The sequence below is a fragment of the Carcharodon carcharias genome, chromosome X (assembly GCF_017639515.1).
Source record: "Carcharodon carcharias isolate sCarCar2 chromosome X, sCarCar2.pri, whole genome shotgun sequence".
Taxonomy (NCBI): domain Eukaryota; kingdom Metazoa; phylum Chordata; class Chondrichthyes; order Lamniformes; family Lamnidae; genus Carcharodon; species Carcharodon carcharias.
In genome coordinates, this window is record NC_054507.1 from 20,358,789 (window position 1) to 20,380,195 (window position 21,407).

General features: G+C 42.3%; 1 protein-coding gene across 1 annotated transcript in view; it reads left to right on the top strand.

The window, feature by feature from the left end:
• The window catches only part of dhh (desert hedgehog signaling molecule), a 92,220-nt gene that overhangs the window by 53,744 nt on the left and 17,069 nt on the right, over positions 1 to 21,407 (top strand). The window contains exon 2 of the mRNA XM_041180275.1: positions 10,722 to 10,983. Coding sequence (XP_041036209.1) covers positions 10,722 to 10,983 — 262 coding nt within the window. The remainder of the gene's footprint in view (positions 1 to 10,721; positions 10,984 to 21,407) is intronic.

Sequence of the window (21,407 nt, forward strand, 5' to 3'; positions counted from 1 at the left end):
GACATTAGTTTCTGCTAACAAAGCTGATCACACAGAGTGTCTTGACCCTGTCTGGGCCCCTGATTTAATGTCCTCATTGATTTGCAGAGGTTAACAAGGAATAATTAACATTGTAATCATTATATATTCTTCCTATACTTTTTAGTAGCTAAAAGAAGCCACAAAAGTTTAAGTAGATACATTTTTTTCTAAATCAAGATTTTGGAGACAGCTTTATGTGTATTAAAAAACTCCAAAAGCGACAATTAAAACTGTTCAGTCTAAAAACAAAATGGTTGAATGGCTATTGGCCTCTTGCAGTGATTTCTAGGTGTAAGTGAAAGATGCAATTATTTAGAACTATTCCAGAGGTGCACGATTAGCACAAAATTATCATCTTGGCGGGCTTTTTAATTATCATCTTGGTGGCCTAAAAATTCTGCATTTGAAGTGCTGCTTCACTGACTCCCAAGTTCATCTATTTAGATGTTCTAGTGACATTCAAAAGAATTTCTGTAGAACATTACCAGCATTGATAGGATATTGTAAGTCTGTTTGCAGACTGATCCGGAACAGTATTATAAGCAGTTTAGTCCCCCGTAACGCTTCCACTTCAAGGAAAAGGCAATTGCCAGGTTCTACCTGAAACATCAACCTCTCATTCTCTTTCAGATGCTTACTGTGATGCTTGGCCCTTTGTTAGCACTTGCCTCTGAATCAGAAGGTTGTGAGTTTAATTCCCCACTCCAGTATTTGAACAGATAATCTAGTCTGAATCTTCAGTTCAGTAGTGAGGGAGTGCTGCATTGTTGAAGGTGCCATCTTTTAGATGAGATGTTAAACCAAGCTCCTTATCTGCTGACTGGACTAGATGTAAAAGATGCCATGGCACTATTTGGAAAAGAAGAGGGGGTTTACCCTGGCTATCCATTTCTCCTTGAATCAACAACACAAAACTTTTTTTTATCTTGTTGCTACTCTTGGAATCTTCCTGTGCGCAAAATAGCTTTGCATAATATCAACCACTATGCTTCAAAGTAGTTCATTGTGTATGAGACACTTTGAGACATTTCATACAGATATGATGAAGCATTTTATAAATGCAAGTTTTTTTTCTTTTTTCTTAGATGATGACAGACCTGCTCTGCATTTCCAGCATTTTCTGTTTTTACTTCAGTTGACTCAGTGGGTTAATGCATCATGTGGTTCGTTGCTGACTCATTCAGATCAAAAAGGTTCACAGGTTCCATCCATCATTCGTGCAAACTTAACTGATCTTAACTATGACAGAGGTGGTGGCATTACAGTTGACCTCTGTCCCTGGAAGGCAGATAACTCCTGCTCTGACTGAATGGCCACTTGGGATAAGGTACTGAGAGTGGCCAGTGCCCATGGAACAGTATTCCAATGTGAGTCAGTGCCTTCAGGAGGATTGAGGAAAAAATAGTTCAGGGAACAGTCCCTGGACTCAAGAGCATAGGAGCAGGAAGTCAGCCAACATTCCTGCTCCTGATCACTGTGCAGTGACCAGTACTCCAAAATGCCTGGCTGTAAGGACATGATTATACTCATCTGCGATGTCAACCATGGTAGAATATCCTACCAGAGCTTATTACATAGGGTCAAACATAAAGAATGGGCACTTGGGGAAGACACTGGAAGGTGGCCAGGTACAATGGAGCTATACCCTAGCATGGGTAATTCCTCTAAGGAGTGAAATTGAAGGGGTGAAAATCATGACAAGAAATGATGCAACATGTCAAACCATGGAGGTACAGAAGCAGGCCATTCAACCCATCATGTCTGTGCCAGCTCTTAGATAATTTAAAACTAACTTCACTGCCCCACTGTCTCCCCATAGCTCTGTCGACTGTCGTTTTAACTGTACAAAACTGGAAAGGATTGTAAATTGTAAGGAGGAATGTCTAGAACTTCAAAAGGACATAGACAAGTTGGTGGAATGGGTGGATTGGTGGCAGATGAAGTTCAATGCAGAGCAATGTGAAGTGATACATTTTGGTAGGAACAACATGGAGAGACAATATAAAATAAAGGGCACAATTCTAAAGTGGGTGCAGGAGCAGAGAGACCTGGGTGTATATGTGTGTAGGTCATTGAAGGAGGCAGGACAGGTTGAGAGAGCAGTTAATAAAGCAGACAGTATTCTAGGCTTTATTAATAGGGGCATAGAGTACAAGAGAAAGGGGGTTATGTTAAACTTGTATAAGATACTAGTTCAGCCTCAGCTGGGTATTGCATCCAGTTCTGGGCATAGCATTTTAGGAAGGATGTGAAGGCATTGGAGAAAATGCAGAAAAGATTCACAAGAATGGTTCCAGGAATGAGGAACTTCAGTTATGAAGATAGATTAGAGAAGTTAGGACTGTTTTCCTTGGAGAAGAGAAGGCTGAGAGGAGATTTGATAGAGGTATTCAAAATCATGAGAGGTCTGGACAGAGTAGATAGGGAGAAACTGTTCCCACTCATGAAAGGATCGAGAACAAGACGGCACAGATTTAAAATAATTGGCAAAAGAAGCAAGAGCAATATGAGGAAAAAAACTTTTCCACACAGCGAGTGGTTAGGGTCTGGAATGCACTGTCTGGGAGTATGGTGCTTGCAGGTTCAAACAAGGCTTTCAAAAGGGAATTAGATGATTATTTGAGAAGAGACAATCTGCAGGGTTATGGGGAGAAAGCAAGAGAATGGCACTAGGCGAATTGCTCATTTGGAGAGCCAGTGCAGACACGATGGGCTGAATGACCTGTTTCTGCACTGTAACAATTCTGTGAGTCTGTGATTCTGTCATCCTCACTGTCTGAATAATGATTTTAAATTAATGCCAATTCATCATTGACTCAGGGCCAAACATTTTACCAACAATGTAATGAATCTTGGAAATTCATCCAAATGTTTTCGACACAGCCATATTGTAATTTAAAAGAAGTAACAATTTAAAACAATTTTGATTTGGAAAATACTGATATTTTAATTAACCCCAAACAAGGATGCATTTTATTTAGTCATCGTCTGTATGAATGAAGGGGTTCATCAGTATCTCTCATCATAAAAGAAAAGCAATTTTTATTGTTGAAATTGGAAGGAATGGGTTAAACAACTTTATGTTTAAAAATATTAGCAATTAACACCTCGAGTGTAACTAGTTGAGATAATTGAGCACACTGGACAGATAATTGAGGCTAATTAATTGCAAAGCTTGAGGCTATATAGAGTGAAGTTTTAATCTTAAATCCATGTGTGCAGTAATAGGGGACAAGAGGCAGAGTTCAGGCAATGTAGTAACACAATGGAAATACTCTAAAACAGTTTGGTAGGGTAGAATATATGAATGTGCCCATAATCCCTCAAACCATGGTCAGATGTCCCTGTGAAAGGATCGAGCAAAAATCAGAGGGTGGAACCATGGGGGACTGCACTCCTGTATTTTCAGGATTAAGGACTGATTCAGGAGTAGAGCAACACTGGAGTAAGACGGAAGCGTTTTGTCTATCCTGTTGATTGGAAAGTTGATATGAGGTGTGGAAACACCTGAGAAACGGGAGGAAATAATCTTAAAAATACCACACAGGTGGCCCATTTCAGTGTGCCCAACTGAGTTATATAGACAAGGAAAGCTTCTGGTTTTGAGTTAGCTGAAGCAGTAGAGAATCTTCAACTGATTACAGTGCCTCTGGCTCAAGATGGTCATCAGCAGAGGTTTCTGTTTCTCATTGCTCTAGTTCCACTGGAAAGTACATGTGTAGACACCAGGCCTGATATTTCTCCTTTTATTCAAGTTACTGAGCTGCTCAAAGAATTGTGGCAATGCTCAGCTTTCACATGCAGTTTCTGAGAGTGCATTTCCATTAGCGGCAATGAATAGCTTTGCAGTGCGCAATTTTTGATGAAATGTCTGAACGCCAACAGGGATGATAAAATCAATTTAACGACGAGGCTCTACAAGCGCTGGTAAGCTCATTCATGGAAAGATGCAAGCACGTTACTGATGGGAGAGACCAGCTCCTAAACATGCAAAGAAGGCGCCAAGTGTCGCAATATTATCACTGCCAAAGTGAACATTCTCTCAACAACTGAGGACCTAGCTGAAGGTCTGGAAGAAGCTGCCTGGTTTAAAAGAAAAGTACAAAGGTAAGGCATCAATATTACTGTAAAATAACAGCGCAGAACATATATGGAACTGAAGGAGAGTAGTTAAAGATAGAAGTATAAACTGTACAGGCTCAGAGAAATGTTAGCAAGGATGCAGCAATAACGCTTTTTAGAACCAGAAATTGTAGTGTTATGCAAATTGCATTAAACATGCCATGTCGGGGGTGGGGTGGAGAGAGAATGTACTGCAGAAAGGAACTTCCATGGGCCAAATTATCCTGACTCAATCCCCATTGCTCTTTTGTTTTTAAAGGCAAAACTGGCATTTACTCGAAGGGCCTGAAATCGAACAAGTGATGGACCCCAGACATTCAGGAACTCACTCCATATGAGGAAGCTATGGTTGATTTATTCGGGAGGGAGAGTTGGGACTGTGGAGATTGGAGGGGAGCGCAGGACTGCTGGTATGTACTGTATTACTCATATATTCTGTGATTGCACGATGTGTTACATCAACGTGTCCATAAGCACTAATTCTGCACAAGCGCATAATAGTGCATGCAATGGCAAAATAGTACGCAACTGGATGTATGCTGAAGTACTCCTGATGTGCAAACAGCTCTGTCCACAGAGCACATGGATAACCAACTGCACCAGAAGAGCATTACAAGCATAAGCACTATCACCCTCCAGTTGAAACGAATATCAGCACAAATATACTGACTACGGAGGGGTAGACAGTGATCCTGGTCAGCAAGCAAAAAGCACTGGTGAAGGATGGATAGCAGTGGTTGGGGAGCCAGCTGGTACAAGATGCAGGGCTACCATGCTTTGTGCCCCTATGGAGCTGCATGGGATACAGACCATTAGTGGGCCTGACTTCAAACAGCACAGCACTGCATTGTGGACCTACTTGCTTCCTTTCCCGCTACATTGGAAGGTGGCTTGGGTTGTGTGGAACATCTAACACCCAGACAGATACTGCCATGTTCCATGTAAGCACATGTTGGATAGACTGCAATCTGACATTGGGTAATGGAAATACCAATGGTGTCTGCAGGATCGACTTCAAATCATGAATTCTCCCACTCCTGCTATGGAGGCTTTGGGGCCCAAACTCCAAGATGCAGTCATAGCTGGCTTCCAGTTCTGAAGCGAACAGGTCGAAGTGACCGTAATGAAGGATTCTAAGACTTTCATAGATGCTCAGTGTTCTATACTCACAGAGATCAGTGGGCATCATGAGAAAATGCACTCCACCAGTGATTATTTGTGGAGTAGCACAGGAACAACTGGCTGGAACTCATGTTGGTGGCAGTTGTGTGCTCTTGTGTGGGCGCTACCTCTGACAGAAATTAGCTGACAGTGACTATGGCGAGACCCTTGGCACAGATGCAGAGGGTTAGTCACAGATACAGTTTGTGAGTTTTCTGTATCCTCTTCAGCTCACTAGTTGGCTACACAGCCATTCACCAATACTATTTCCTCAACTATGGGAGTTTTTGGCAGTAAAGTGCATTGACAACTTGCAGGGAGAAGTTCATGACACACAAATGGCAAATACACCGCTACTGCACAACTTGAATAAAATTCCTTCACTTTCAGTGTGTTGCAGTCTCATTATTTTATTATGCATAAAATAACCTGAAAGCTACAGCCTAAGTAGCTGATGGGGCTTGTGACATTAGAGGTATCTCATGAGGTGGCTGGTGGTGATGCATTGTAGATAGTTATCTGTCCTTCAGGTCTTTGTGGGTTAGATGGTACATGCTGTTACAGCCCCTTTGATCAATGAACTGGTCAGGACTGGGTAGACAATTGTTGTGTGCTACACTTGATGACCAAGGGTCACTTTTGAGTTGTGCACCTCCTCTGCACTCTTGACCTACCCTTTCCTCCCCTATTGTGATAGGGCTGGCACACCTATGGTCTTGGGCAGAAAACTGCATTGTTCAATTCTGCCACTGCTGTGTTGAAATTTCCAACTGTTGCCCTTTATTAAGTTTTCTGAAGCCACGTCTAATGTGAAGTAAAATATTGCTTTCCAATTTCACTCTGCAACTGCAGATTGGTGCACACATTCATTATAAATCTTTAACGAGGCTTTGCCAATCAAATAATGAGACTTATATCCTCCTTTTCAATAATCTTTTAAAACGTTTTTTTTTGAGCAGGGCGGAACACACAGTTAATTCCTCTTAGTAATACACAATCAAAAAAAAAAATCCACTCCATTGCTAAAATTAGCAAGCACAGAAATGTTTCCCCTGAGTGATAGAATCAGGTGCTGCTCTGTCCCCTAAGGTCAAAGCCTGCTGACACTCCCTGTCCAAGCTCATATGAAGAACATCCACCTGAGCCGGAGGAACTGGGCGGTGCCTGTGGAACTATGGAGAGAAAATTAACTTTAAAATGTTTCCCTTTAAAATGCACTACTCATTGTGGTACTGAATCATGCAGACCAGGAAAGTCCCATGCTTCACACCTGGACTGTTGAGTCATTTGAACCACTTTCAGGGCTACTAAAATTGATTTTGGCATCCCTGAGCTAGGCAGTAGGTTGTGGGGCAGGAACTCAATCCTGGTTTCTGCTCCTCATCACTATCTGCTGACTCCTGCGGGGACATGTATGTGAGTGGGTATTATGCACTAATGCCAAGTCAAATGACCTGATGACACTCCTTCTCTGTCTAGAATAGTGGATAAAGAATGGCCACTTGGCTGAGGTCTGGGCCTCCATGCCCCAACAGAAATCATGCTTCTGTTAGGACAGGAAAGGAGATGCTGAGAGAGTGAAGAAACTGGATTGTGAACTTGTAATGAAATATAATGAGTAACTGTAATCTTTATGGCAGATCAGCTTCACATCTCTCCTGTTTTTATTTCACTCTGTACTGCATATTTACAGGATAAAAAACAAGGGGCTTCACTTTCTTCAGTCTCGAAGTCTGAGTACGCATGGCCCTTGAGGCTTCCTCCTAGGATTTTTTTAAAATTCAGATTTTAAAAAAAACTGGCAATGTCAGGCATACTTGGCATTCTGCCATTTTAATCCCATCAATTTGCAGTCTTCAGTTGTACCTTTTGAAACTTGTACACCTGGCTGCGAGGGAGACTAGTTTGCATATTAAGTTCAGTTTCATCGTGCCTAACTTCCAGCTGAGGAATTATGACATTGGGTGGGTCTCATTATAAAATATAACCAGACTAACAAAACATGGTCACTAGAGACGCGATTGGTGTACTGGAATCTGATGATACATTGTGATTACAATATAGTAATGCACCAGGTGTATTATCCAACAGACCTTGAGATCTGGTAGACTACAATCCTTATTAAGAGAGGAATATCTCTTCATGAAACTTGGCTTTGAAATAAAATACAACACAAGAAGCAGTTCCTAATATTTCATATTTGGCAGGCTTTTTCTAGACTGCTATGTGTGCATTGGAGTTGTAGAATTTTCACCTGCCAGTTCGGGCCTGGATTTGACATTGGGCAGTTGCCTTTTTCCAGAATGGTTTAATTGGCAGCACTCCTGCCTTAAATCAGAGGATTGTGTTTTCAGGCCACACTAGAATTTAAGCATTTAATCTAATTCTGGGACAACACTGAGTGGGTGCTGTATTGTCTGAAGAACCATCCTTTGGATGAAATATTAAAAGGAAGACTTTGCCTACCTGTTCACTTGAATGTGAAAAACCGAAAAACAAGTAATTCTCCTGATATCCTTCCTCAATCAAAAGCAGACTAACCGGTCATTTATTTTATTACTATTTGTGAGGTCTTGCTGTGCGCAAATTGGCTGGCTGCTGTATTTGCTATTGCAATGGCACCTTTGAAGTGGTGTGGCAGTTTGAAATGTGATAAGGTGCTCTATAAATGCAAGCTCTAACTTCCTTATGTATTAAACTTTCTATCATTTCTTTTCACTTGACAAATATTAATGAGCGGAGGGAAATGGAATTAGGTGGTTTCTCTTGGGGGGGTGGGGGGTGCTAGTACTGATACAGGCAGGCAAGATGGACTTTATTCTGTCCTGAAATTTGATTCTGCATGTATTGCCAAACTGTGCTACCAAACGACCATTCTAAATGTGGTGTAATGTTGTAATGAGAAGCTTGTTGGATTTCTATGGGTGCAGTGTCCTACCTCCCTCTGCGATTCAGTTAGCCTGGTGAGATACTGAGTTATACAGATGGGAAGATTACAGCTTCAATGTCTATCCCATACTACATTAACCGCTGCCCCTGCAGAAGTTAGCTAATGTGCAAAACTTGACTTCTGTGCCTCCTGGTTGAGAAGGTCAGGAGAAAATTCTGTTCCTGTGGCTCTTGCTGGAAGGTGTGCATAAGTGAATATTGGGCAGATAGAGAACGGGGTTTGGCTTTGATTAACCCCCCCTCCCCACCTCCACGCACCCCAACCTCTACCTTGTTGGGTGAATAGTCTTCCAAGACTCTCTATTTAGGCTCTTACATGGGTAAGGTGATGTGGTCACCCATGCTTGTGAATTCACAACCTGATGTGAGTTGGCATCTTTAAGGGAGAAAACTGGGAGAGGAATAAAATTAAACCATGTTGAGGGAAGCAATAGTGTTCAAGTAAAATCTAGTTGGTCATTTTCTTTACTGTGGGGGATGTGAAATGGTATCTCGCTCTCCAACTTACCTAATGTGGGTAGGCACTTAGTGCATTCTTCCTCACATGACAAACTCCAATTGATGAGGATAGGAGATTCAAGGGAATTAGAACTGCAGTCATGGTTTGTTGTGTTGAATCACCAATGTGCTGTGGTACTACAAGGTGCTTACATGCCGTTTTCAGTTGCAATATTCTTAAAGGAAAAACATAACCCTAGTTTTTGATAATTTGTGTAAACATTTAAGGGCATCCTGATGCAAGTCAGTGTTGGAAGGTGGGCTTCTGTGATCATGTCTGTACATATTCAAAATATTGGAATATCCCTAGTACAGATTGCAAATTGAAGTCAAAATCCTGATTTGCCACCAAAATATAATTACATTGAGCAATTGTATTTCTTCCCATTCCCCTCCATCTCATTTTTTTTGACTGACATTTGTGATGATGTTAACTGTTTCAATGGCCTTTTTCAGAGAGAGAGAGAGTGGGATAGTTTGAATCCTTTACTAAGAATCATCATTCTAACTCGGCCCACCTGATGGTAAAATACTTCTCTGTTACCTGTCTGAGGTTTAATGACAGTACCACCTGTCAGTGACTGGCGGATGGTTTATCATATGACCAGAAGTAAAATAAGTAATTTTGAGGACATTCAAATCTGAATGATTCAAGCTAATTGTGTATTTTAGAATGGACCTTTGACAATCTGGCTATTGCCATATTATGTGTGGTAACGGCTGCTTTCAGGCCATTGCCTGAGGCAGAGTGTACAAAGCATTAATTAGGCCAATTACAGGCAAATTAGACAAATACAATGTTATCTTCCATGTGGCGTCTTTTTTTTTCTTTAGATATTTTTACATCTTTCTTCCTTTACCACTCCTTTCTTCAAAGGCAAATATTCATTCGGGGTATGTTTCCACAGTTGCTGATTAAACCCATCCAAGTGGCAACAGGCCATATTTGAACTGAGACGGTGAGTGTTATAGGGTGTTTCAGTCTAGGGCACCACAGCTGCCCAAATCTGCCTTCACCCAATGTCCCCTCCCCCCCCCCCCCAAAGCTGGCGTTACAAGGGAGATCAATTACAGTGCCTCTGCTGTTGCCCTGACTGAGATTAGCTAACTGTGTACAGACCAAGGATTGAATGTGAATTTACAGCAATAACTTTTATAGCGCCTTTTAATGGAATAAAACGCCTCAAACCACTTCACAGTGGCATTCCAAGATAAAGTATGACACCAAGCCATATAAGGAGATATTAGTCAGATGACCAAATGTTTGGTCAAAGAGGTAGGTTTTAGGGAGTGTCTTAAAACGGGAAAGCAAGGTACAAAGGTGGAGAGCTGAAGAGAGGGAATTCCAGAGCTTAGGGCCTAGGTACCTGAAGGCACAGCCACCAATGATGGAGCGATTCAAATTGGAGATTCTCAAGAGGCCAGAAATAGAGGAGTACAGAGATCTCAGAGGCTGTGCGACTTGTGATTACAGAGATTGGGAGGGGGCAGGATTTGAAAACCAGGGTGAGAATTTTAAAATTGAGGTCTTGCTTAACTGGGAGGAAATGTAGATCAGCAGGTATGTGGCTGATGGATGAACAGGACTTGGTGTGAGATAGGACACAGGCTACAGAGTTTTGAATCGCCTCGAGTTTAAGGAGGGTGAAAGATGGGAGGCCATCCAGGAGTGTATTGGAATAGTCAAGCCTAGAGGTAACAAAGGCACGGATCAAAGATTCAACAGCTAAAGAGATGAGGTAGGGGTGGAGTGACGGTGTGGATATGTACTTTTCAAACTAGGAAAACAACTGGAGACCATGTATTGCAAAGTGGCATCTCCGTTAAAGGTCAATTGCTTTTTTTGTGTTTGGGTACTGAAACTTTGGAAGTAACTCATCTGTCTGAGCTAGACTAGCCCGAGATTCTACCGCTTTGTTTTGCAATCCATGCAGCTAATAACAAGTATACTTATTTCTGTTGAATTTCAGCGCTGCAAAGATAAAGTGAATTCACTTGCAATCTCTGTGATGAACCAGTGGCCAGGGGTGAAACTCCGAGTAACAGAGGGCTGGGATGAAGATGGACATCATTCAAAGGAATCCTTACATTATGAGGGTCGAGCAGTAGACATCACCACATCTGACCGGGATCGCACAAAATATGGCATGCTGGCCCGCTTGGCAGTGGAGGCTGGATTTGACTGGGTTTATTATGAGTCAAAAGCTCACATTCACTGTTCAGTGAAATCAGGTAAGAGTCAGAGCTTCATCTGGGCTTTGAAAGGTATAAGATGTGGAATACTTCAAAGTGCTTTTTATACAAGTTTATGGAGTTAAATCCACATCAATAGCCAAGATTTTGTCGAAGAATAATTAAGCCATTGGGCACCCCTCTCCTTAGTGGTTACCTACACAGTCACATAGCCTGCCCAGATGTTATGTTTGAACTTGGGAGAATTGACACTTGGGTAAGGCACCAGAGGCTGTTGGTATATCTTGGGAGGAGAAAGTTGGCAAACTCAAGCCTGCTCTATAGACCTCTGGCTACAGTATATTGCTGCACCCAAGTGTCAGATCTCTCTAGTGATGTAACGTGGATTTTATCCTGAGATTCCCCACATTGTGATCTCCCAATCTGAACAGATGGGTGGAGGGGAGGTGGGATGTGGTGCAGTGCAGGGGCATATCCTCCATAGTGAGGGAAGCAAGAATGGTGAATGAGTCACACTGAAATACTTTGGAAAGATCATGGGCACAAACTACCTTTACCCCAATCAATTGGAGGAATTGTGTGTCATACAAACCAGAAAAAGAAATGAAACGAGGGGTTAAGGAAAACAGATGTCCTCTTTTTACTTTAGGTATGATAGCTGGGGGTGAATTTTATGGCCACCCACTGTGTTTTCAGCAGGGGTCGGGTGGCACTTAAAATGACAGGTGGCAAGTCCACTGCCTTCCCACCCATTCCTGACCCGTTCCCCATATTACAGTGGGTGGGTAAGGCACCCATAGGTCATTATCTTTAACTCTATTGAGGCCCTTAACTGCCCAATTAAGAGGCGATTAAGGCCTCATTCTGCCTGTACTGCCATAATATAGTGGGTGGTGGATGGTGGCTGAGAGTGGGAAGCCTGCTTTTTCACCATCTGAGGTGAAAAAGCAGGAAGGAGGGAGTACCTCCTTCAGGGGGTGTCATGTGTGCATCAGAGCACCTCCCTTTTCCCCCCCCTCCCCAGCCTCCAAAACCTGACTGATACCCCTCCCACCCCTTCCTAGGATGCCCGGTCCCTTCTTGGTTAAAAAGCCCAGACTTGCCTTGCTCCTCACTCCATGCTGTCGTCTTCATGGGTTTGGTGAGTTCTGGGACTGCAAGAGCTGCCGGCCAATCTGATTGGCCAGTAGCTCTTGAGGGCGGGAATTCCTTCTACTGAGGGGCGAAAGTCCCATCCTCGGCTTAAGGCTGCCTGCAGTGTTATATCGCTGCAGGGTGGCCTCTTTTAAAGTCAGTTGGTTTGTGATAAACTTTAGCTATGGCTCGGTCGGTAACACTCTGGCCTCGGGAGGTGTGGTTGTGGCTTCAAGTTCCACTCCAGGGTCTTGAGCATATGATCTAGGCTGATACTTCAGTACTGAGGGAGAGTTGCACTGTCTGGGGTGCCACCTTTCAGATGAGTTGTTAAGCTGAGGCACTGTCTGTCATCAGTTAGATGTAAAAGATTCCATAGCATGATTTTGAAGAAGAGCAGGTGAGTTCTCCCCAGTGTCAATGTTTGTCCCTAAACCAACATCAGTAAAACAGATTCTCTGGTCATTGCTGTTTGTGTGATCTTACTGTACACAAATTGGCTGCTGCATCTCTTACATTACAACAGGTATGACACTTTAAAGCTACTACATTTTCTGTAAAGTATTTTGGGATGTTCTAAGGTCATGAAAGGTGCTACATAAACATATGTTTCTTTTTCAAATGGGCAGCCTTGTTCAAGATGGCTGGAATGGGAAAAATTCACACTGGTGCAGTAAGGTGCTCTTCTGAGGTTCAGGAACGTTGTTGAGGAAATCATTACTTAACCTGAGACCATTACTTAATGGGGGAATGATCAATTTAGCTGCTCTTATCCCTAGTATGTAGTATAATTGGCAGCTGAGCTTTGTTTAACTTTTTTTATGTCGACAAAATTTTCAGAACCCCCACCACCACCAGCAGCTGCAAGTCCCCTGGTGGCTGACATCTGATTTATTTATTTTTGTCAATAATATCTTTGTGACAAACTAAAATCAGCCTGCTTGCAGACCAATTTTTTTCTTTACAAAAACAAAAATACCTGGAAAAACTCAGCAGGTCTGGCAGCATCTGCAGAGAGGAGAACAGTTAATGTTTCGAGTCCGAATGACCCTTCAACAGAACTAATTAAAAATAGAGAAGTGAAATATATATATTTTATATTTCACCTCTCTTCTATTTTTACTTAGTTCTGTTGAAGGGTCATTTGGAATCAAAACATTAACTGTGTTCCTCTCTGCAGATGCTGCCAGACCTGCTGAGTTTTTCCAGGTACTTTTGTTTTTGTTTTGGATTTCCAGCATCCGCAGTTTTTTGCTTTTATTTTTGCTTTCAATTTTTTTCTTTGCCTGATAACCTTTTCTTTTACATTGACGAGCATTCTGTATATTTTACAAAGCAGTGATTCAAAGCATATTCTCCCAGAGTATTTTGTTTGAATTTAGTCTGGCTGCAGCAAGGTACAACCACAATGTTAAGATATTTAGAGATTAACTTTACCGTGCTTACAAATGCAGTTTTATGAGGCATGTTTGCTCTGAGAATCTTGATATCCTGTTTGTAAATGGTATGTGATGCTGGCAAGTTAAGCTGACTGGCATCTGAGGTATATGAGAAGGTGATAGAGATCTATCCTTGATGTAAAGTTTGCCCTGACATGGAAATTACACTTGTTTTTAACCCTTTGAAGATGCCACTGGCATTTCCCCTTCCAAATAAAAACCTCTGCAGAGCCTTTGGCCACTGGGTCAGTGAGTTTATCCAGTGAGTAGCTGAGCCATTCAGCCCAGAAGTGTCTCAGTTCAGTTTCCTTTAAAAGTCATCTGGAACAGTGGCAGAGCACTACAATTGATCTCAGCATCTGGATTAGAGAAGGTGGGACGGGTGGGTTGGGGGAAGAAAAAAACAATAGGAACGAGGGTTTTCATTCTTAATCACTGTCTTGTACCTTCTGCTGAAAAAACACATGTCCTTGGACATGGAAGGGGTGGCCAGAAAAGATTCCACTTCAAATATCCAGCTGACGTTTCTTAGGTTAAGGGCACACATTAAGAATGGTCACACGGACGAGGTGCTGGATGGCAGCCAGGATACATTAAACCATTACCTCAATTTGTGCCATCACCTTCAGGAGGATGGAGGTGGGGGGGAAGAACCAGCTGAACATGAAGCACAATCAAATGAAAGCCTCCTCTGTGTTAGCTGTAGGGGTTTGGGCATTCTTTAGCCAGCCCCAAGTGTGCATTGGGTAAGTACATAACTGTCCACAATTCAACACTGATTGGCATTGAATTACACTATCCAGATATATAGGTCAAAAAAAAATGACCCTGATGCCCTAGGAGGTTGAGACTACAGCGCATTATTGGTCTTTACTAACAAGAGGGTAAGATTCTCCCAAGCTTCCACTTAACTGCAGCAGAAACCCAGGAGAAATTTTGTAAATGGTCATTTTTAACATCTTTCCAGGATTTCCGCCAATCTTCCACTGACGGTACAGTGGGGGATTGGGAAAATCTCCTAATCTCTACCTGACCTGAGTGCTTAATTCTAATACTAGTCCCCAAGTCAGAATCACAGAATTGTTACAGTGTAGAAGGAGGCCATTCAGCCCATCGTGTCTGCACCGGCTCTCTGAGCATTTTAACTTAGTGCCAATCTCCTGTCTTTTCCCCGTAACCCTGCACGTTGTTTCTATTCAATAATCATCCAAAGCCCTCTTGAATGCCTCAATCGAACCTGCTTCCACCACACTTCCAGGCAGTATATTCCAAACCCTAACTACTCACTGTGTGAAAAAGTTTTTTCTCACCTCGCATTTGCTTCTTTTGCAAAACGCTTTAAAACCGTGCCCTCTAGTTCTCGATCCGTTTACAAGCAGGAACAGTTTCTCTCTGTCTACTCTGTCCAGACCCCTCATGATTTTGAAAACTTTTATCAAGTCCCCTCTTAGGCTTCTCTTCTCCAAGGAAAACAGTCCCAACTTCTCCAATCTTTCCTCAGTACTGAAGTATCTCCACTGTTGTACTGTGAAGACTGTTCCAATCTGTCCTGGTATCTCTTTTTACTTCTGTTAACTTCAAAGTGAAGTAAGTTAAAGCACAGCAGCCTGGAAGAGTAGAAGCCAGGAGCTTGGCCATGATTTCCTACCTACTCAGTTCCTAAAGTTGAGCACTTCCTTTGGTCCACTGAAGTCCACCACCCTCCCAACAGACATCAGAATAGTTATGTCAACGCCTGATTGATCAGCCACTTGTCTCATTGGCACAGACAAACTTGAGCAGGGGAAAATGATACCAGCTCAGCCTTATTCATGAACAAAATGGTTCTTAGGAGGGTAGTCTTTATCTGTATCTGTCACAGCAATTTTCAAAGCTATTTTCTCCCATTCAACACCCCGACTGAATTCTGTCTTTGGCCGAGGTGGCAGATTAGAATGTTTGCTGCCAAACCACTGACAATGCTGCTTGCAGAGGAGAAAGAGCAGACAGGTAAGAATTCTGGCTTGTTTATTTTTCTTTTCTCTCTTTTCCCTCATGCCCCTATCCTAAACTGAGTGAGATGACTGCATTTTACTCAACAGCTCCTTTTGAATGAAAATTCAAATCTTCATCGCACTGTTATTCTATTGATTTGATAGACTAGACAAAGCAGAATGAGACACTTCCTGCAGAGGCAAGGAATAGTCAAAGGGAGGATGTGACTCGTGCTGCACTTGTGTACATTGCTGACAGAAAGTTAGAGAGTTTGGACCAGGTTGCCATTCTGCCAAAGAATTGTATGTAACTGGGAGGGGGCTGGGGACAGAGAAAAAGAGAGAAAATTAAAAACCAAATACCTTAATTAAAAATAGCATTAAGGGAAAAGTAATAATCTACAAAGTAATTTTTGTAGATTGGGCATGATGGAAGTCCTCAACAAGGTACTCTGTACTCAAAACGCCCACATTCTTAACTTAGCAGTTTGTGCAATGGTGTGGGAAGTTTAAGATGGCCCTCTTGTTCCCACAGCTAATGCTTCCCTTACTGAAATAAGAACCTCCCAGATATTTGGTGGGAGAAGGAGAGGATTTACACACCAATTCAGGAAAATGTACAAGGAGGAACATTTGTAACTTTCCCTTCTGTATAGCAAGACAATTCCTGGATGCTTTCTTTGGCAGATCTGTTGCTGTTTTCATTAGACATATGCAAGCATTAAAAGCAGTCAATTCTGGTGTTCAACCCAGTTAAGCAACTAACTTAACCTTTTTAGGCAAGTACAAGGTATTTCAAAAATCAGTGGAGTTGCATCTGGACAGATTGCAAATGATCAGAGATTTTAAAAAGCATTTAAATAATGTGTTGGTTTGAATCCAGCTGATAAGGCAGCTGCTGTTGGAGACTGCATACGGCCCACCCAGGACTGAGAACCAGGGCAGGTTGGAACTATTGTGTATCCCTAATGACGTTATGAGGAATAGGAAGTATTGTGACTGAGAGGGGAGTGGACAACCTTTTTTTCCATCCATATGCTAATACTCCTAGCACTTCCTGGCCTCTAGGAAGTGCATGAGAATTCTGTTGACCCTCCCTCCTCTTTTTGGGAACCACCTTAACTCTGTTCTCTGCCTCCGTTAAATAAGGCAAAGTGCTTTTTGACAGGCATTAGCTTTCATGCTACCACTCTGCAGCATAATACATGGGACACCACAGTGAGACTTTTTTTTCAGGGACACTTTCTCTCCATCTCTATTGAGGGTTGAGACTCATGATGGGCTATGGCTACAAGGGAGCCAGCAGTTCTCTGGTATCATACCCAAGTGGCCATTTCTTCATGCAGACTGGGGAAAGCAAGTATTTGCAGGTTATTCAGTGAGTGTAGCCCAAATATAAGGTCCCAGCTAATTTAACACAGATTGTGACTCAAACCTGTAACCTTCTGTTTGTGTGACCTGGTTCTCCAATGAGTGATACCTTATCCATTAAACCATTATTGGGTTTTTGGATCAACTAGGTGTCTGTCGTATGCAGCAGCCCATTTTCAAGTTTGAGCCTCCAAAGTATACTACTGAAAAATTTGTACCTGTTTGTTTTCACAATATAGAGTGCATATTTCCTCCCCATGAAAACACAGTCCACTTATAGAACTCCACAGCCTAGATACTGGTTGGCAAAGTTGAGGCTTGGGAGAGAGAACACTGAGCAACTGCTAGAGCTGAACAGCTAAAACTCTGCAACTCACCAGTACAAAAGTACTAGCAGCTTCCTGCTGCTTGTCCAGGTAGGACCACTATACCAACCATGGCATTCACTTGCAAGATTATCTAAGATCAAATGGGAAGACAGCCTCCATTATCAGGTCTTGCGCTCTCCAGGTTCCACTAGTGAGCCTGGTTAGCTGGCCAATCACCAGCAGTGCCCTGGACCTGTCTGGTTCAATTGTCAGATCACCAACTTGATTCTGAACTTCCATTGCTATTTTTTTTTTTGTCTTGAAGCCACCTAACCTCTCCCTCATCACCTACTTCCTTGCCTCCCAAAGGAGGATAGTCAGTAGTTACTTGTTAGACAACTGAAAAGCATGGACCACAGATACCAGCAATATCCCCAAGACTGACATAGTGAGCTGGCATAGTGAGCAGCACAGTTAACCATAAATTGTGGGAATACATTGCTACCATCCTCTCCTGACCACAGCATAGTTACATAATCCGCCTGTGGAGACTCTGCAACCAAATTACGGTAAGCACCAAGCCCTAGATGTTTGAGCATGTGGTTTCCTACTTGACCTCCCAGGTAGTATTTTCTAGTAACTGTCTGCTCAAATTTACAACAGTATTATAGAAGGACTACTTAGGCAGCTTGCTTTATGCCAGCCACCTTGATGTTCTAGCAATTATATAGCAGGCTTATTTGTCATCAGTTTTCTAAAAATTTGGAGCCAGTGTGTCCAAGTGGGAAGGCTATTCAATTGTTGGTGCCTTTACAGCCAAGTCAATCATGTCTTCACTCTATCTACACTCACTCATTTTCCAGCAAGGTTGTTGGATAGAAATAAGGAGTACAAGCCTTGGTTGTTTCTAACCTCCCTCAGTTGTTGTCATATGCAATCCAGAGGCACAGATACCAATTGTCACCGAGCCATTTACAGCACAGAAGGAGGCCATGTGGCCCATCAAGTCTATTGCCAGGTCTCTGGAGCAATCCACAATCCCATTCTCCCACTCCATCCCTTAGCCCTGAAAGTTTATTTCCTTCAAGTGCCCATCCAATTTCCATTGAAATCATTGATCTTCTCTGCTTCCGCCACCCTCATGGGCAGTGACTTCCAGTATATGTGTGTACATTTGTGTTGGATATGTGTCCAAATCCCAGTTGAGATCAGGTATCTAGGCACATAACTGGGATCATAACTGGAAACCTTTGGATCTGTTAGGGTCACTGACCCTTTTGAGGGAGGAGGTGAAGCTAAATATTTGCTGAAGCACCTTTAAAAGGAAAAGCAGATACCACAATAAGACTGTCACTCCTGAATTTTACTGATAATTCACTGTTAAATTGTTAGTGATCTAGAATGTGATTAAGGTGGAATGCTGCTTTCAAAACAAGCCAGGTGTTTCTGTACAGATTCAGTAAGCAGGAATGGTCGGTGGTTAACATTGCAATCTGCTTGCATATCTGATACACTTAGATCTTGATAAATGGGTAACTAATTTGCCAGGAATGTTATTTTTGGGGCAGCCTTTTAATGCAGTGCTTATAAAGAGCCATTTGTAATATTTCTATCTTGACCTATTTAACTATGTCTGCCACAACTGCATGTAAATGAGAGATTTCATTGCATAAAATATTAACTTCTAATAGCTCAGTTGGTAAAGTCAGTGTGAAGCTGAGCTACACAGGTCAGAAATTCCAGGTTTGTTTTCTGAGCAGGATTTTGGGCTTCTACTGCCCAGAAGGAAAATAACAGTTCAGACCAGTACTCTTAATTTCCCAGTTGTTACTGTTTTTGTTTTGTTCTGGGTGGGAACTGAGGCAGTGGGAGCTAAAAGTAGACATTTTGCAGAGGTGGGATGGGGGGTAGGTGGAGGGTTCCAGGGTTACCTGTCTGCACACAGCAAGTTGCTAACAGGGCTTGTTAAGTGCCTATTGAAGCCAACTGGGATTTTCCAGGCAGCCTCCAGGCCCATGCAGGCAGTGGGGGCCAGGTTAGGCGCTTCCTGGCAGCAGACCAGGGGCTAGTGCTCCAAGCAGGCCTATAGGCTTCCCTGCCTGCCTTGGTGCAGCAGTCGCTGCAGGGCACCCTGTAAAAGGGTTTTCCCCACTACTGGTCTGGCTTCAAAATCCACTTTTTTAATTTAAGATTTAAAGTTGGACAGAGGGTGCCTCCATTTTGAAGCACCCTGTCTCCCTTACTTGCCCTCCATTCCAGCCTGCTGCTCCTTTCAAACTGGAATGCCTCTTATTGACCTCCAGCTTTGAGAGCCCACCCACTGCCCTTTAATTGAACGGTCCCAACCTCTCTTTCCCATCCCTGGAGAGAAATTCCTGCTGATAGTTTTGGTTGAGTTACCTAACCTTGGGGGTGATGCAAAATAGTTTGTAAAGCTTGGATTAGGGAGGGGAAAATTGACCAGAGCTAGTTGTTCAGATCACTGTCCAGTGACACCAAGTTTATTTACCACAGCAATTTCCAGTTGGTGTCAACTGCTCCACCCACCCCCTCACCAACTGGAAATTGCTCTGGTAAATAAACTTGACTTTCCGTCAAGCCACAAAACTAAAATGGTAAAAATGCTGCATTTACTGTGGATACATTTTATAAAATTCAGGGTTCAAAACTCGCAGTAGCTTCATGTGGACAAAATAATCAGGCTATTAAATTTGAGACATTAAACCCATTTGAGTAATTTTTGTTCACCATTTAGTATCCCTCTCAATTGTCTCTGTTTTACTGATATGGTTGATCATCCTCCTGGGTCTCAAATACCTCATCCTACATGCTGCTTTCCCCCTCCTTGTATCCAATTTCTCCTTCTACCTCTCCTACTGCGCTCTCATTGATTTATAGTCAATTTTCCCCTCCTGTTTCTCCTGAGGCCCAACTAGTCCTTGTGTTTGTATGTTATCCTTCCTTCCTGTAACCTCTTATTGTGTTGAAATCAAGACGCATCAAACCATCCCCTACTCTCCTTTTCCAGTGGAGCTCCTCAGTGTGCTGTCTTCTCCACACCCCCAAAATCTATGCAGTTTTAAAACCAAGATTTGGCATCATCAAATCACTAATTCCTGATTTAACTTGCCTTTTCTCCTGCTTGTTTTAACCTTTTGGTATCTGATGCCTTGCCCAGCTTTTTGAAAATATAAATTTTCCTGAGCTCTACTCAACTCTCAAAGCTATCAGCCTAACTTTTTGAAATCAACATTGGTTATTAATATAGCTAGACTTTTGAAATCATCCAAAGCCAATTACTGCAGGTGAGGGAGGAAAATCAACTGAGAATGCATTTCATGGGTCCTTGCTAAAAGTCTGCTGCCATACCACAGAAGGGGAAAATCTACCCCTACTGGTAGATCAAATTCATAAATTTCGCTTTCTCGCTTCATTGGTACTTGTATAAACACATTTTTAAAATCAGCAGGATGCGGATGAAATTGAAGTGGACAGTCCATTCTCATTGCCTGCCTACTGCCATTTTTTTCTAAATGGAGTGAGAAATTTTACCATTGTGCTAAGTTACAATAGAAGATGCATGCAGACTGGTACAGAAAATAGACCAATGGGGGCACTGGCTCCCAACACCACATATCAGCTGCGATGTAAGTGATTTATCTTAAATCACTCAGTCCTGGCATGTTTTCCATTTATACATACATCCCATTCCATTGAGTTTTCTCCATCTTCTGCTGATTTTTCTATTCCAAAGATGGTGAATCATCTTGAGGTAGAATGCCAAAGATGTTAGTGGTCCTGTGGTACCTTACCTGTGTGACCTTTTATCAGATGTGATCTTGGTCGATGAGGCTCTGGTTGTTCAAATGTAGTCGTAGGGGAGGGGGGTTAGTGGTGGGTGAGAGTTCCTAGTCACATGGTGCATTTATTCACTGAGGTATCAGGTAGTTCTACTCTATATCATCTTTAATGAAATGTCCACTGTGCTGTTTTTATATTTATTCCAGAAAAAACCCTCAACACAACACTACTATGCGATGGGCACTTTTGATGCTTGGAATCAGCTCAATCTATATACAGAATTTAAGTTAACATGAACTATTAACTTACTCACATTACCCTTCAAGTTTGATAAAGTTGATCTTTTTCACTTGTAGAGTGTCTCCTCTCAAATTGACCTAATTTACAGATTCAAGATGTATCTAATTAACATAATTGCTTAATGTTATCCTATTAGC